This window comes from Marmota marmota, unplaced genomic scaffold (assembly GCF_001458135.2).
Source record: "Marmota marmota marmota unplaced genomic scaffold, marMar, whole genome shotgun sequence".
NCBI classification, from domain to species: Eukaryota; Metazoa; Chordata; class Mammalia; order Rodentia; family Sciuridae; genus Marmota; species Marmota marmota.
Genome location: NW_025999896.1, coordinates 686,580 through 701,850, shown reverse-complemented (window position 1 = coordinate 701,850; position 15,271 = coordinate 686,580). Strand labels below are relative to the sequence as shown.

The window sequence follows — 15,271 nt, the reverse complement described above, 5'->3', positions numbered from 1 at the left end:
AGAGACAGGGTGATCAACTTGGAAAGTGGGCCAATCCGTGACGCAAATCCTCTAGTTCCGCCCTCAACCCTGCTCCCCAGAGCTCCGCTCCTCCGCTCCTAATTGGTTCTAGTTTCTCCGCCCGCCAGACATCTTCGCCACTCAGCAGCTCTTTTACAAAGGCGTAAGTACCCGGGTGAGGACCTGGACGCTGAAATGAGCACGGCCCTGATTGGGCACCTGTGGACTCTATTTGCATGGGCAATCTGGATTGGCTGGCCTCTTGGGTGGCCTGGGCGGTGTTCCTCGCGCGCGTGACCACCGTAGCCATGGTCGGACTTGGGGCTGCTTTCCGCCGCCTTGGTGCCTTGTCCGGAGCTGGGGCCCTCGGCTTGGCTTCCTACGGGGCGCACGGTCAGGGGGCTGGGGATACAGCTGGGCTGTGCTGGGGGCGACCTATGGGGTCTGGTGCAGAGGCGGAGCCTATGAGAAGTCCCGACTTCCCATCGACCGCACAAGCCCGCGGTGCCCTAAACCTTTAAAAGTCTCTCAGCTGGGCTAATTGGTTCCCATTGCTGCCCGATATGTGTTTCTACCAACCGGAAGCTTCCTGGGGGGCGCCCTTTTTCACCAAGGTTTGCCCGGGCCCCCCGGGATTGGGGACAGTCGGTTCTGGCAGTAGATCTGGTCTGGTAACCTTTGCCTTTCTTCTTCACAGGCGCTCAGTTCCCGGACGCCTACGGGAAGGAGGTGAAGTAACTGCTCTGGATCTCCCCGACTTCCTAGTTTATGAAGGCAAAAAGTCTGGGGTCCCCGAGGAAAGTTGTGGGTGGGGGCGAAACGCGTGGATTTCTGGAAGCAGCAAGGGCCACAAGACTGTAGCGTGGGTACTTGAGGGAGCGGAGCTGCAAGCTGGAACTTGGAGGGTGTGGGCGGAAGAGACCAATTCCGGTCCTGTGTGTCAGTGGGATCCCTGGCTCCTGTGTTGTTTATGAAGTCCCCCATGTCTCTTTTTCTTACAGCTCTTTGATAAGACCAACAAACACCATTTCATACACAGCCTGGCCCTTTTAGGGGTACCTCATTGCAGAAAGCCTCTCTGGGTAATCTGTCCCTCTACGTAACGTTGACCAAGCCTATCCACTCTTATTTTACAGTTCTTACAAGCTTCTGTTCTGTTATTTTCTCCTTCAGGCCGGGTTGCTGCTAGCCTCTGGAACCACCTTATTCTGCACCAGCTTTTACTACCAGGCTCTGAGTGGAGACTCTAGCATCCAGATGTTGGGCCCGGTGGGAGGGAGCCTGTTACTCATAGGCTGGCTTGCCTTGGCTCTTTGAGGTCTCTTCTGTTTAATTACTAATATATCTGGGTAATTTGGGGGAAAGTTGGGGTAGAAAGGGGATTAAAAGAGAAAAGCAAATGAAGAACTTCGAAATTTTTGTTCATTTAACCTTATGGAGCATGAAAACTCAACCTTTGAACTTCTTCCTGGAAGAAGTTCTAACACTTCTAACACTTATCATTGAGCCTTGGTTCTGGGGATTCTGTTCAAGTTAACTTGTGTTGATGTTCTTAAACCGGCAGGCATCAGAGTCATAAGGAATGCTCCAAATAATGCAGATTCTTACTGAAACCTTTTGGCACCTGAGAGCCTGCATTTTAAAAAGTTTATCAGTAGTTCTGATGTTCACTAGAATTTGAAGATTACTGTAGGATTGTGATTCAGCTCTGTCATTCTACAAATTTCTCACCAACTTACTGTAAAAGTGGAGAGTTAAAACAAAGCAGGTCAGGAGGAGTATCATTAGTTATAAACTACTTTGCAGTGTAAAGCAGAAATAATATCATATATTGGGGAATCAGAAAATGCTTCACTACTTGAGGTGATCCTTAAAGGACCTCTCTTGTATGGAGGACATATAATGAACAAAGAGATTGAGGTGGGGAGAGGAAGGGTTTGGAGACAACATGAGTCTTCAGTGTGTGCTGAGTTTCTGAATTAGGCAGGAAACAAATGAGAAAAATTGGCAAGACAGACTGGACTGGCACAGCATGGAGAGAACTGGAAGATGTTTGGGAGGACAGCATTAAGTAAACCAGTGTTGATCTTGTATCAGACACACAAGAAGGTTCAGACATGAGCAAGACAGATGATGTCCTTTCCCTGATGGAGTTTCCCATCTAGCAGTGGAAATGGACTTTAAACAACAAAACACCCAAATATATCAGTTGTGCAATGTACTGAAGGAAAACAACAATGGATTAGCTGGGCTATAGAAGATACCCCCACCCTTTAGATGGGAAGACCTGGGGGTCCTATTGAAGGTGAACTAATGATGGGCAAAGTGGAGAAGTGTATTCTAGGCAGAAGGAATAGTTGGCAAGACAAGCTGAAAGGGACAGCTCAAAATCCTTGTGACAAAGAGAAAATGTGGTGAGTTAGAGAAAGGACAAAACTAGTTCGCCTGTCATGTAGTGGACCAGGGGGTCCTGGATGGCTGGTATAGGCTTTGCAGTGGTGAGTTGCTTGGACTCAATTTGCAGTGCAGTAGTAAGTCTCTGAAAGGTTTAAGTCATCCTTTTTAAAGTATCTTTCTTTTTTCCTTCCTTCCTTTTTTAATTGCCATGCAATTGCCATACATTGCTATTGTATCTTCTTCATATGAAGATGATACAATAAGGCCTCAGAGGAGACCCAGGGCCTTGCACATGTTAGGCAATTGTTTAATCACTGAGCTACATCCCCAGCCCTTTTTATTTTAAATGGCAGGGTCTTCCTGAGTTGCCCAGGCTGGCCTCCAACTTGGGATCCTCCTGCCTCAGCCTCCTGAGTAGTTTTGCACATTTGATAAAGTGTAATTTGTATATATATATTTTTTAAGAGAGAGAGAGAATTTTAATATTTATTTTTTAGATTTCAGCGGACACAACATCTTTGTATGTGGTGCTGAGGATCGAACCTGGGCCGCACGCATGCCAGGCGAGCGTGCTACCGCTTGAGCCACATCCCCAGCCCTGTAATTGGTATATTTTGAGGGTACATACTTAATTTTCCTGAAGGTATACATTAAAATAAATGTGAAGTGTGTAGACCCTTTCTCTAAATGACAGGATTTCTAAGTAATCTTATCTATTTCTAGGTATTTCATCTAGTCCCATATCTTTACTTACAATCTGCATACTTTTTAAATTTATCTTTTTAAAAATTTGTTCTTTTTAGTTATGATAATAATCTGCATACATTTTTAAATTTTTTTTCATTGTTGATAGCCCTTTATTTATTTATATGGGGTGCTGAGAATCAAACCCAGTGCCTCACACATGCCAGACAAGTGCACTACCGCTCAGCCCCAGCCCCAGCCCCAATCTGCATACTTTGAAATCCAGAATTTCTATCTTCTACCCTAATCTCCACTGAGTTCCACAGCCCCATACCAGCAGCCCTAAGTAAAAGTGTATCAGAGATCTGTAAGAATTCCTGGTGGCTGGCTTAAAGATTGAGAGGGCCAGGAGTGAGAGATGGGATAGTAAGGCCAAATAGTAGAGAGTCTTATGATGTGAGATTATCCTCTCTCCTGAGGGCAATGGGGCATTTATATCCAGGGAGGTGGCATGATTTGAGTTGTATTAGTAGAGGATCACATTTCTTCATTTGAAGACGATACAACAAGGCCTCAGAGGAGACCTCCAGAGTGAGTGGCCTAAAGATCTAGTGGCAGAGTGAAGGCTGGCTCCTCAGTCTCCTACTTCCCAATCCAGTGCTCTAGCATTTTCATCCATCTCAGATGGCATCTAGGGCAGAGAGGAAATGTCCTGGAGGAGACCCCAGGTATCTGCATTGGCCATCTTCCATGTAATGAGTTCCCTAATACCTTAGCTTTGGTCCTGTCAAGTGGCTGGGCTCTTGGGGGAACCAAGATAAATAAAACTTGATCATTAGCCCCCATTATTACTATTGTGATTTATTAAGTGAGGTATTTAAGTTAGGATTGGTATGGTCAGGTGTGACACAGTGAAGGACAGACAAGATTGGTGAAAAGATTATTACAGATCACAGAGAAAAGAGATCAGTATACTTCACAGGGAGGTATAAGGAAGGGAGTCCAGGATGCACATGCTCAACCAGCAAGTGGGAGCACTAGAGATGGACTTGTGGACTGAAGTGGTTTCCCATGATAGAGCTGTATTAGATAATCTGAAGGGAGCACAAGGCTAAGTTGGAGGCAATCAAGGGTTATACTATTGGATTCACCAGAACTAAAGTCAATGTAAACTTGTCAAATGGTTCAGGGTCTGGGACTTATCTACCTAGAACATAAAAAGGGGACTGGATGGGGAGTTCTTTGAAATATATAGGTCAAGGGAGACAGACCAAAAGCAGCATAACCAGATGGATGCCAAGGTTAGGGGTATAGCTCAGTGGAAGAGCACTTGACTATCACAAGGTCTTGTGTTCAACCCCCAACATCACACACACATAAAAAAGTGACTGCCAAACATTATAAATGAGGATTATGACAATTCCTGAACATTGTATCAGATTTCTCAACATTCCTGCAAGTTAGTAGAAGAGGAAGCTAAGGAAGATGCAGTGACTTGTTGTATATTATCCAGGTAGGATCTGGACAAGCTGTGATTTAAATTCTTCCCTGTTCAGCTCCCAGAGCTATGTTCTTTTCTTCTACAAATCAGGAAATTCAGATTTCAGCAGTGAAGATAGAACATGTAAAAAGATTAATATGTTGAGGCAATGTGTTCAGTGTTACAACTAGAAGTGGGCTTGTTTTGCCTTTGGGGATTGGCAATAGTTCAGTTTGTTTCCTGGGTTTTTAGCATGAACAGGAAATAACTAGAAAAAAGAGAAATACAAATTAAAACTACACTGAGATTCCATCTCACTCCACTCAGAATGATAATTATCAATAGTACAAGTAACAATGTTGGTGAGGACATAGGAAAAAAGGTACACTCATACATTGTAGGTGGGACTGCAAATTGGTGCAATCAACATATCAGTAATAAATCAAAAAGGAGAACAGTATATCAGAGTGGCCTAAAGATCTAGTGGCATACTGTATTGGGTGGGCAGGCAGAAAATGATCAGAGTAAGGTTGAATGTGTACTGTGCAGAAAGCTCTTCTGAGCCAAGTGAAAATCAACTTGGAAATTCTCTTTTTCTCCTGTTTCCACGCCACCATCAAGTTATGTGAGCTCAAGTGCATATCTGGAATCAGATCATTTCTCACCACTAACATTGCTGTCACCATGGTGCCGGGTCTAAGTCTATCAGATTACACTTAGATTTCTTTAAGAACTTCCTCCTGCCTTTGCCTACCTACAGTCTTCACTTTTTTTGTTGTTGTTCTTTTTAGATGTAAATGACAATAGAGTGCATTTTGACATATCCTACCCTGGATAATATAGAACAAGTCACTGCATCTTTCTTAGCTTCCTCTTCTACTAACTTAGTATAACTTATTCTAATTAGGATACCATTCTTATGGTCTTACATGATATGGAGTTTTACTGCTCATGTATTCATATATGAACATAGGAAAGTTATGTTCAATTCATTCCCTTTTGTCTAATCCAATGAACTTCTAATCCTCCCAACCCCCCATTGTGTGTTAGCATACACATATTAAAACATTCAGCCTTTGGTTTGGGAGGATGGTTTATTTCACTTAGCATGATATTTTTCAGTTCCATCCATTTATCTTCAAATGCCATCATTTCATTCTTCTTTATGGCTGAGTAATATTCCATTGTGTGTGTGTGTGTGAGTGTAGGTTGGTTCCATAGCTTTGCTATTGTGAATTGAGCTGTTATAAACATTGATGTGGCAGCATCACTATAGTATGCTGATTTTAAGTCCTTTGGGTATATGCCAGGGAGTGGGATAACTGGGTCCAATGGTTCCAAGTTTTCTGAGGAGTCTTCATACTGCTTTCCAGAATGGTTGCACCAATTTGCAGTCCCACCAGCAATGTATGAGCGTACCTTTTTCCCCACATCCTCACCAACATTTATTGTTACTTGTATTATTGATAATTACCATTCTGAGTGGAGTGAGATGGAATCTCAGTGTAGTTTTAATTTGTATTTCTCTAATTGCTAGAGATGTTGATACTGCCTACTCTTGACAGAGCAACCTGAAAGAGATCCTCATAGTAGAGATCCAGTAGTCCTTGACCTTGGCTATATATTAAAATCTAGAGCATTCTTAAAAAGTTCCTATGCCTGCATCTCACCCTGTATATTCAAATTTAATCGATATCAAGTGAGATCCAGGCAGAGATGTTTTCTAAAACACTCCAGATGATTCTAACGTGTAACCAGGGTGGAGAACCACCATTTCACTGCATTTTAAGTTTCATGTCTTGCCTGATGCAGTGGCGCAGGTCTGTAATCCCAGCTGCTCGGGAGGCTGAGGCAGGAGGATCTAGAACTTAAAGCCAGCCTTAGCAATGGTGAGGTGCTAAGCAAGTCAGTGAGACCCTGTCTCTAAATAAAATACAAAAAAGGGCTGGGGATGTGGCTTAGTGGTTAAGTGCCCCTGAGTTAAATCCTGGATACAACAACAACAACAAAAAAGTCTCATGCCTCCTCTCTGTCGAAACCTTCCAATATTTTTTAGCTCAGAGTATAATCCAATGGTCCAGAAAGGCCTTATGTGATCTAGCTTCCTATCGCCTCTGTGACCTTCATGTTGTTAACTCCTTTGTTCACTGAACAAGTAAGGCACACTTCTGCTGCAGGGTTTTTGCCCTTTGCTATTTCCTCTGCCTGATATACTCTTCCCCAGAAACCTTCCTGGCTCAATCCCTCCTTCAGGTTTTTGCTCAGCTATCATTTTCTCAGTGATGCCTTCTCTCTTTAAAAGTACAAACCCAGCAAGGTGCTCTGGTATGTGCCTACATTCTCAGCTACTATGGAAGCCCTAGCAGGGAAGATCCCTTGAGCCCAGCCAGGAGTCCAAAATCAGCCCAAGCAATATTTTTTTTTAAGCGGGTCTGGGTGGGGGGTGGGGGTTGGTGGCCAGGGATTGAACTCAGGGGCACTCAACCACCGAGCCACATCCCCAGCCCTATTTTGTGTTTTATTTAGAGACAGGGTCTCAGTTGCTTTTGCTGAGGCTGGCTTTGAACTTGCAATCCTCCTGACTCAGCCTCCTGAGCAGCTCCTGGGATTACATGCATGCGCCAATGCACCCAGCTCTGGGCAACATTTTTGAGACCCCTGTCTTAAAAAAAAAAAAAAAAAAAATTGCAAGCCTGTGCTGGGAATGTAGTTCAGTGGTAGAGCACTTGCCTAGCATGTGTGAGGCCCTAGGTTTGATCCCCAGCATTGCAAAAATTAATTTAATTATAAACCCTATCCATCATTCCCTATCCTTATCCTGCTCTATTTGACTTTCTAGCACTTCTCTCCATCTGACTTTTCATCTGTCTTACTTATGTCTCTTCCCCAAAGAACATGTGCAGTTTTAAAAAAGACAAACTTTTGATCTCCTTGAGCACATGTTCTATTGGGGAAGAGACATAAAATTTGGGTCTGAAGCACATGATGATTGAAGCTTTGGAAGAAGCTGAGCAGCCCTAGGACTAGTCCAGAGGAACATGGACATAGGAAGAGAAGGAGGTCCCCAAATGTGTTTATCCCTATGCTAATCTTTGTTGAGTGATCCTTGCATCTGCTTGGTTAATAGACAGGCACCTGAGGGAATCCTGGACTCCTCACCCTCCAACCAAATTCTAAATTATTGTCTAAATATCTCTAAAGCCAATCACTTCTCCTTGCACCATCACTACTACAACCACCCCTTCCGTAGACTGCTAACAACCCAGTCTGGGCATCTCAATCGTTCTCTACATTGCAGTTTAACAGATCTTTCTAAAACATAAATTTGATCTCTCCAGGTCTTAAAATCTTTGGGTGGGTTTCTTGCTGCCCTTAGGGCCAAGTCCCAGGCCCATAAAGCCCTCTGTGTATGTCATTGCCTCTCTAAATACACCTCTTTCCAGCAGTCCCCAAAGTGTAAGTAGAACTTCAAATACCTAGCCGGGTGTGGTGGAGCATGTAATCCCAGCAGCTTGGGAGGCAGAGGCAGGAGGATCTTGAGTTCAAAATCAGCCTCAGCAAAAGCGAGGTGCTAAGCAACTCAGTGAGACCTTGTCTCTAAATAAAAATACAAAATAGGGCTGGGGATGTGGTTTAGTGGTTAAGTGCCCCTGAGTTCAATCCCTGGTACAAAAAAAAAAAAAAAAAAAACCCAACTTCAAATACCTCCCTCAGCTTAGGACCCAGACTAAGAAACTCCTCTTAGGGGAAGCCTTTTCTGGCTAAGCTTCCTCCTCCATAACCCTGAGCCTCACCTCACGCACACTCTTTATGGACACTGTTTGGCTGCCTGTCATCCGCGTGGCTGGAGTGCAGGACGTACATGCAAAGTGCCTGTGGGGGTCACCAATGCGTCAGGGAGAAGACAGCGAGGTCGCCCTAGGGAGGTAGAAACAGAGCCAGGAACTAGTCCTGGAAGCCAGAGAGTGTATGTGAGGGTGTTCCGCTGCGTCAGCGAGGCCCGAACCGCCCTTGGGAAGAGGAAACCAGGGTCTAGCGCGCCAGCGTCAGCTGCTCTCGCTTCCCACCAAGGGGCATTGAGCATTCAGAGCTATAGGACCTGGCGGGGGTCTCAGGATTGGGCCTTAATCGGCCGCCCTCACTAGGCGGCCTCTTCTCAGGCATCTGCAGTCGGAGCGGAAGAGGAGGACACAGCGTTGATGCCAAGGAGTGCCAAGTGCAAGGTCCGCGGCCCGGCAGGAAAGGCGGCCTTCACTGTGCGCAGACTCGCCGCCCGGGGTGTGAGGGGTGGGGCCTGGACGATTGAGGGGCGGGGTCACGCCCTTGGGCCCGCCTTCTCTAGCGCCTGTGAGCTGCCGAGTGCGCGGTCCCCGCGTTATTCTGGGGGCTTCAGGTGAGCGGGGACATAGAGGGATCAGGGAGGCCTCCCTCGAGGTCTGTTGGTTTGACTGCAGGTCCATTTGTCCTGCCGTCTGCCCAGAGCAATCTTCTCGGAGAATGGGCGAACAAAGGGAGGGGGCGGTTCTGGGGCCCCTGAGGGAATCCAGGGTCCCAGGTACCCCGCCCCTCCCGCTGACACTTTCGGTTTCTCCCCGAGTCATAGGCGCCGCCCAAGAGACCCTGGGCCGGCGCCGGGCGCAGCTGCCTCTCTGCGTTTGCCTGTCCGTCTTTGTGTCTGTCTCTGTGTCTCTCTGGCTGTCTCCGAGCTTGCCTCCACTTCCAGAACTAAGCCGCCCGGACACCTCCATCCTGCGAAAACCCGACCCTTTCCCATGTCAGGTAAGTGGGCGCGAGGTGGGGGTCTCCGTTATCCCCCCCACAGACTTGGGCACCGGGTGTCGAACACATCCTCTAGGAATGTGCTCAGACTGGCTGTGCGGGCCCTCCCGGGTAGCCACCGCCCTGCTCCCCTACCCCATCTTTCTCCGCCTCTTCCTACCACATTTTCCGCGGAGCCTCGCGGCCCTCGGGCTAAGAAAGGGCGGGGGGTGCTCACGGTGCTTTCTAATCTACCCCTGTCTTCCACAGGCTACTTGCCCCCCAAAGGCTATGCCCCTTCACCCCCACCTCCCTACCCTGCGAGCGCTGGGTACCCAGAGCTGGCGCTGCATCCTGGACCCGGGCAGGCGCCAGTGCCTGCCCAGGTGCCAGTGCCTGCCCAAGTGCCTGCCCCTGCACCAGGCTTCGCTCTCTTCCCTTCGTCTGGCCCGGTGGCCCCAGGGTCTCCTGCCCCTTTCTTGCCACTGCCAGGGGTTCCTTCTGGCCTTGAATTCTTGGTGCAGGTAAGTGGAAGGGAGAGTGACGGAAGAAGAACTGGGCATTCAGGCCAGCGGTTTGATGTCAATGCTATCCCTACTCTTTCCAGATTGATCAGATCTTGATTCATCAGAAGGCTGAGCGAGTGGAAAGTAAGTAGAAATCCGAGGCAGTTGAGCATGTTATCATGGCAGGGATGGTAGGTTCCTGGACGGGTGATGTGCATAAACCTCAGCTTGTTACCTTTGACAGCTTTCCTAGGCTGGGAGACCTGTAACCGGTATGAACTGCGCTCGGGAGCTGGGCAGCCCCTGGGTCAGGCGGCGGAGGAGAGCAACTGCTGCGCCCGTCTGTGCTGTGGAGCCCGCCGGCCACTCCGTGTCCGCCTGGCAGACCCTGGGGACCGTGAGGTGCTGCGCCTGCTCCGCCCGCTCCACTGTGGCTGCAGCTGCTGCCCCTGCGGCCTCCAGGAGGTGGGCGGTGAGGGATGAGACCTGGGAGAGGCTCCAGTCGGGGGCGGGCCTTGATGGGACCCACCAGGGTGGACCCACGTGAGAGTGAATGCTGTGGGTGGGAACCTTAGTGAGGGGACTAAGTAGTAGTCTGAAGGTAGAACTGAGACCAATGAGGGCTTAAGCCAGGGTCCTGGGCTCGGCAATGATTCTAACTGCCTTCCACTCCAGATGGAAGTACAGGCTCCGCCCGGCACCACTATTGGTCACGTGCTACAGACCTGGCATCCCTTCCTCCCTAAGTTCTCCATCCAGGATGCTGATCGCCAGACAGTCCTGCGAGTGGTGGGGCCTTGCTGGACCTGTGGCTGTGGCACAGACACCAACTTTGAGGTATTAGAAATAAGGGAAGATTCCTGGGAACTTCATAAACCAAGATGGCAGCTTCCATGAGGCAAGATGGCTTGACTAAGACCAAGCCCTTGACTTCATCAGTCCAAATCTATTGTTGCTCCTACTGTACACTTCCAATTTCCCTCCATTCAGAAACGGGATAGCCCTGTGGTTTTAATATAAAAGCACAGCAAAAAGGATTTCATCCTCAAGAGCAAATCTGATTGTTAATTACAACCCTGTATTTTGTGTGCATGTGTGGAGGGGGATCCAAGGCCAGCCTGGATTTAGGGTGAAGGATGATTATTAAGTCTGTCAGGGACTGGGCCCATGTGGCTGGTATGCATGAGTCTGTGATCCTATTCTCCGGAGAAAGCCTTGATTTAGTATCCCAGCTTGCCCTGCTGACCTTGAAGTCCAAATGACCCATCTGACATGAAGTCTAGGTTATGCCTTTTCTCTGTGCCTATCACCAACCTGAAGCCTGGAAAATTCAAGTGGCGAGAATTTCAGGAGGCCTGGGAAAACATCTTGGTTTCTAGAAGACAAGAACATTCCACAGTCCCCTGAGTTCTTTAGGGGATAATTTTCTGTGCGGATAAGAATAAAATAACAGGTATCATCCCATAGACTTTCCAATGCTTCTGATGAGGTGCTTTACCTCCTAAGGTAACTTTTAAAAAGTGAATCACCTTGATAGAGGAAGTTTCTGTGATGGGAACCAATTTAGGAGGAGACAATTGTGTGATCTCTGTATGGAAATGTGTAAAATGTGAGGTTCTTATAGGTCCAGTGTCCCTTTTACGCCATTATAAATGGTCCATACTTGAAGCTGTTTGACTTTGAGACTGTTTGACCAGCTGGGACAGACCTTGCCCAGCCTGAGCCTGGGCCGCAGGAAGTGTTCCAGAGCTGTAGGATAGAAAGGAAGGGGATGGACAGGATATAAAAGGAAATCACTCCAGTTCTAGTCACTGGAGACTAAGCATAAAAAGGACCAGGAAGTCACTATGAATTACCACCCATTTGTCAAGATTGTTTCTTCTGGGATCAAAGAAGTCTATGGAAATCATGGACCCAGAGATCCATAGGCTTGGATCTCTGTAGATTAAGCTCAAATTCAATCCTGGACAAGGCACAGCCCTACTTTGCAGATTAAAATCACCTTTGGGCAGACATAGCTTTCTAGGAGCTTGCTTGACTAGTAAAGTACACCAAGATTTTGTCATCCTTCTTTGCCATCTCAGCCAGGCTACTTTGTGCAGGGTACAGACTGTACTGTGGGTTTCTGGGACACTGGTAATCAAAGAAAATCTAGCAATTAGTTAAACACTAAGTGGATTTTGGGCTTCTATTTCCTCCCACCACTGATGTCCAGGTGTGGCCTCTAGAGAACAACAGATGTGAGTCTAAATCTTGATTTTCCCTATGTATTTGTAGCGTGACCCAGGGTACCTCAGTTCCCCCAGCTTCTATAGAAACCCAAAGCTCTTAGCAAGATTCACAAAGTGTAGAGCCTGTACAATACATACATGGCAACTGTGGGAGTGAGATTTGAGGCAACTGAGATTGGTTGCATCCTCCCCAGTTGGGTCTTTCTCCCTCCCAACAGGTGAAGACTAGGGATGAATCCCGCAGTGTGGGCCGCATCAGCAAGCAGTGGGGAGGACTGCTCCGAGAAGCCCTCACAGATGCAGATGACTTTGGCCTACAGTTTCCACTGGATCTGGACGTGAAGGTGAAGGCTGTGCTGCTGGGAGCCACATTCCTCATTGTGAGTTGGCTATCTCTGCCCCTTCTGCCTCTCATTTGCTGTTATGTGAAGCTTTGTGCACTTCCTCGCCTTTCTAGGAGGTTAGAGACAAATGTTATGGGGGGTTGTGGGTCCAGACCTGGGTTGTGATGACTGAGCCAGATGGGCTCAGCCAGATCTCCTGTTGACGGTGGCCTTTCCTCAGGACTACATGTTCTTCGAGAAGCGAGGAGGCGCTGGGCCTTCTGCCATCACCAGTTAGAGGCTGCCTCTGGGTGAGGAGACCATCGCCTCAACAAGAATTCAAGATGGTCCCCTGCCCTGGCCTGGCCCCTCCTCAGAGGCAGCCCCTTTCTTCCACGTACACTGCAGGGAACAGACACGGGTGCCTGAGTGGCTGGGGGCATGATGCCCTATCCTTACCCTCTCCCCTGGCCTCCTTCACCTGTGGCTCTGCAGAAGGGTGTGTATGAGAGCCCTACCCTGCTGTCTCCTACCACTGTCTCCCAGCAGTCCCTTTGCACACAGGCTTTCAGACTGTCCCTACCCACTCCTTCCCAACTCCTTCCAGGGTCTCTGTACCAGAAGTGGCCTTTGGAACCCAGGGCTTGGATTTTACAACAGGGCTGGCAGGGGAAGAGCAAGTAGCACCAAAGATGGCAGATATACCACTCTTCCCCTGTATCAGCTTGGCCAATTCAGCATTAGACTGAACTGGCACTTTGAGGGGATTCCTAGTTCCCCGCCAACAGCTGTAGAGGCTGGGCTCCAGTGCCAACTTCCTTTCTCCCTCGGGCCCTGCCCATAGCTGGTGCTTGCTGCAGCTTCCTGTGCCTTATTCAACCTCCACCCCCTTCCTTCCCTTGCCTAGGAAGGAGGCTGCACCTTTGTATGTTGTATTCATATAAACTTTGTAACTTTTTGAACATTTGAAGATGTATGTAATGGGGGAGGGTAGAAGAAAGAGTTGATGTGGGAAAAAACAAAGGGAACTATCTCCTATTCTTCAAGGATCAAATATCCTTAAGTCCAGGAGGGCAATTTTCATCACCGATAATGGGGAGGGCTGTTTGAACCATATGCCCCAAGTCAATATGGCTGCTTCCACTATCTTGGCCCCACAGAGTCCAGTGAGGTAGCTAATAACACTTCAGGATGGCTATTCCCATGGTCCAGTGTGACGCCTTGATCACTTTCTGTTGTGATGAGAGGCATCCTTTGGATAAGACATGTTCCAGCTCTTTTCCTTCTAAATCCTCCTCTTCTTTGGGAGTGTGGTGGACTTGATCCTTCTTGAACCAGCCAAGGGAGCTTAGGCCCTCAGAGGCCAAGGAGCAGGGTATGGAGGAAACATTTGTCAGTGACCAACTGTGTGCTCCCCTGGACATTTCCTGTATCTGCCTATAGCAAGTGGGATCTCCCAAGGTGGGAAAGTCTGCTCCTGTCAAGACCTTATTCTGGTTCTGCTTAATCTTACATGGCAGGCCCTGAGGGGCCAAGGCATTCTGTGCTGGTGTCCATGGCTAAGACAGTAGAGCTCAGGACCGGGCCAGGACATAACGACTGGCAGCAGAGAGGTCCCACTGGTAGTGCTCCAGGATGCGCCAACAGTCCATTCTAGACCGGCTACTCAGGTGGAAGAGTTGGTCTACCTGAAGGATCAACAGGGAGGGAGCTGAATGACAGATAGGAGGGCAGGAGAAGAAGGAGCCTGGGAGAAGGGTCTGGCTTTACCTTGAGGTTCCGGATGGCAGAAACAACATCTCCCCCAGTGGCTTTTAGTGCTGCTTGGCACTCCTGGTGAGTGACTCCATGCACGTTCAGCTCCATCTGTGGGGACAAAACTTCACTCAAGTTCCTGCCCTATTCTCTAGGCCTTTCTGGACAGCAGGCCCATTTCAGTGAGACCTCACCTCTGTAATCTTCCTCTGCCACTCAGGGTCAAGCAAGAGGCCTCCAGAGGAGACAGTGGCTTTACTGGCTCCAGGCACTCCAATGCGGTGATTGTGTGGGGGTTCTCTTTTGGGCCAAGGAAGTCGTTCCCTAGGGGGCTGGCTGGGCTGAGAAGAGTTGGAGGTAAAAGGCAGGCGTGGAGGCAGGCCTGGGGGTCCTTGAGGCACAGCTCTTGCATGTCGAAGTTCAGGGGGGCTTGAACCACCCCCTGTAGGGCGAGGGCCCAAGGACAGAACTGACTCCAAACTCTTGGAAATACCTGCACAGTTAAGAAAGAAACTTGAGAGGAGGCTCAGGTGCTAGGTCCCACCTTCTTCCTGCTTTCTATCTTTGTTTTGAGCTGGATGGTTTTATAAGAACTTTCAGATGAGCTAGTTGAACTTGACCATGTATATAGGTAAGATGATAAAAGACATATACAAGTGGGCATCAAGACCTAGGCAGCTGAAGGACCAAAGACCAGAGAACTCAAAGGTCAAAGTGGGGAAGGAAGGAGGACTTCAAATCTCTTAAGATCTTCAATTATCGGAGCTGGGGTTGTGGCTCAGTGGTAGAACACTTGCCTGGCATGTGTGAGGTACCGAGTATGATTCTCAGCACCCCATGTAAATAAATGAACAAAACAAAGGCCCATCAATGTCTAAAAAAAAATATTAAAAAAAAAAAAAAGATCTTCAATTGTAGCTGGCCACTATGGCATATGCCTGTAATCCCAGCAACTCTAGAGGCTGAGGCAGGAGGATTGCAAGTTCCAGGCCAGCCTCAGCAACTTAGCAAGGCCCTAAGCAATTGCACAAGACCCTGTCAAAATAAAAAGGGAGGGGGATGTAGCTCCGTGGTCAAGTGCCCCTGGGTTTAATCTTTAGTATCAAAAAAAAAAAAAAAAAAAAAAAAAAAAGTTAA

General features: G+C 48.0%; 3 protein-coding genes across 8 annotated transcripts in view; 2 read left to right on the top strand and 1 right to left on the bottom strand.

The window, feature by feature from the left end:
* Window positions 1-241: 241 nt before the first annotated feature.
* Tmem256 (transmembrane protein 256) lies at window positions 242-1,404 on the top strand. The gene is made up of 4 exons (XM_015504410.2): window positions 242-393; window positions 698-729; window positions 1,002-1,082; window positions 1,174-1,404. Exons 1-4 carry the CDS (start codon window positions 309-311, stop codon window positions 1,315-1,317), a joined length of 342 nt encoding a protein of 113 aa, XP_015359896.1. The 5' UTR covers window positions 242-308; the 3' UTR covers window positions 1,318-1,404.
* A 6,838-nt stretch (window positions 1,405-8,242) lies between these two features.
* Window positions 8,243-13,341, top strand: Plscr3 (phospholipid scramblase 3). Of its 5 annotated transcripts, none has more exons than XM_015504408.2 (8): window positions 8,243-8,954; window positions 9,159-9,340; window positions 9,590-9,843; window positions 9,927-9,969; window positions 10,070-10,290; window positions 10,501-10,662; window positions 12,275-12,436; window positions 12,621-13,341. In XM_015504408.2, exons 1-8 carry the CDS (start codon window positions 8,761-8,763, stop codon window positions 12,675-12,677), a joined length of 1,275 nt encoding a protein of 424 aa, XP_015359894.1. In that variant the 5' UTR covers window positions 8,243-8,760; the 3' UTR covers window positions 12,678-13,341. The 5 variants fall into 5 exon arrangements, with proteins under 5 accessions (XP_015359894.1, XP_015359895.1, XP_048653926.1 ...); XM_015504409.2 differs by having other exon boundaries at window positions 8,247-8,954; window positions 9,165-9,340; XM_048797969.1 differs by having other exon boundaries at window positions 8,258-8,954; window positions 10,070-10,227.
* A 57-nt stretch (window positions 13,342-13,398) lies between these two features.
* Tnk1 (tyrosine kinase non receptor 1) overlaps window positions 13,399-15,271 on the bottom strand; it is a 7,864-nt gene continuing 5,991 nt past the window's right edge. For both annotated transcript variants that reach the window (XM_015504407.2, XM_048797968.1), the window contains 3 exons: window positions 14,329-14,627; window positions 14,150-14,245; window positions 13,399-14,067 (listed from right to left, as the gene is read on the bottom strand). In XM_015504407.2, the coding sequence (XP_015359893.1) occupies window positions 13,954-14,067; window positions 14,150-14,245; window positions 14,329-14,627 (509 nt within the window). In that variant the 3' untranslated portion in view covers window positions 13,399-13,953. The remainder of the gene's footprint in view (window positions 14,068-14,149; window positions 14,246-14,328; window positions 14,628-15,271) is intronic.

Bases quoted from the DNA above. Each gene is read 5' to 3' on its own strand.
- Plscr3 (XM_015504408.2), top strand. From the start codon at position 8,761: ATGCCAAGGAGTGCCAAGTGCAAGGTCCGCGGCCCGGCAGGAAAGGCG. The intron at 9,844-9,926 runs GTAAGTGGAAGG...TACTCTTTCCAG, and splicing joins GCCTTGAATTCTTGGTGCAG to ATTGATCAGATCTTGATTCA. The intron at 10,291-10,500 runs GTGGGCGGTGAG...CTTCCACTCCAG, and splicing joins GCCCCTGCGGCCTCCAGGAG to ATGGAAGTACAGGCTCCGCC.
- Tmem256 (XM_015504410.2), top strand. From the start codon at position 309: ATGGTCGGACTTGGGGCTGCTTTCCGCCGCCTTGGTGCCTTGTCCGGA. The intron at 394-697 runs GTCAGGGGGCTG...TCTTCTTCACAG, and splicing joins GGCTTCCTACGGGGCGCACG to GCGCTCAGTTCCCGGACGCC. The intron at 1,083-1,173 runs GTAATCTGTCCC...TTTCTCCTTCAG, and splicing joins ATTGCAGAAAGCCTCTCTGG to GCCGGGTTGCTGCTAGCCTC.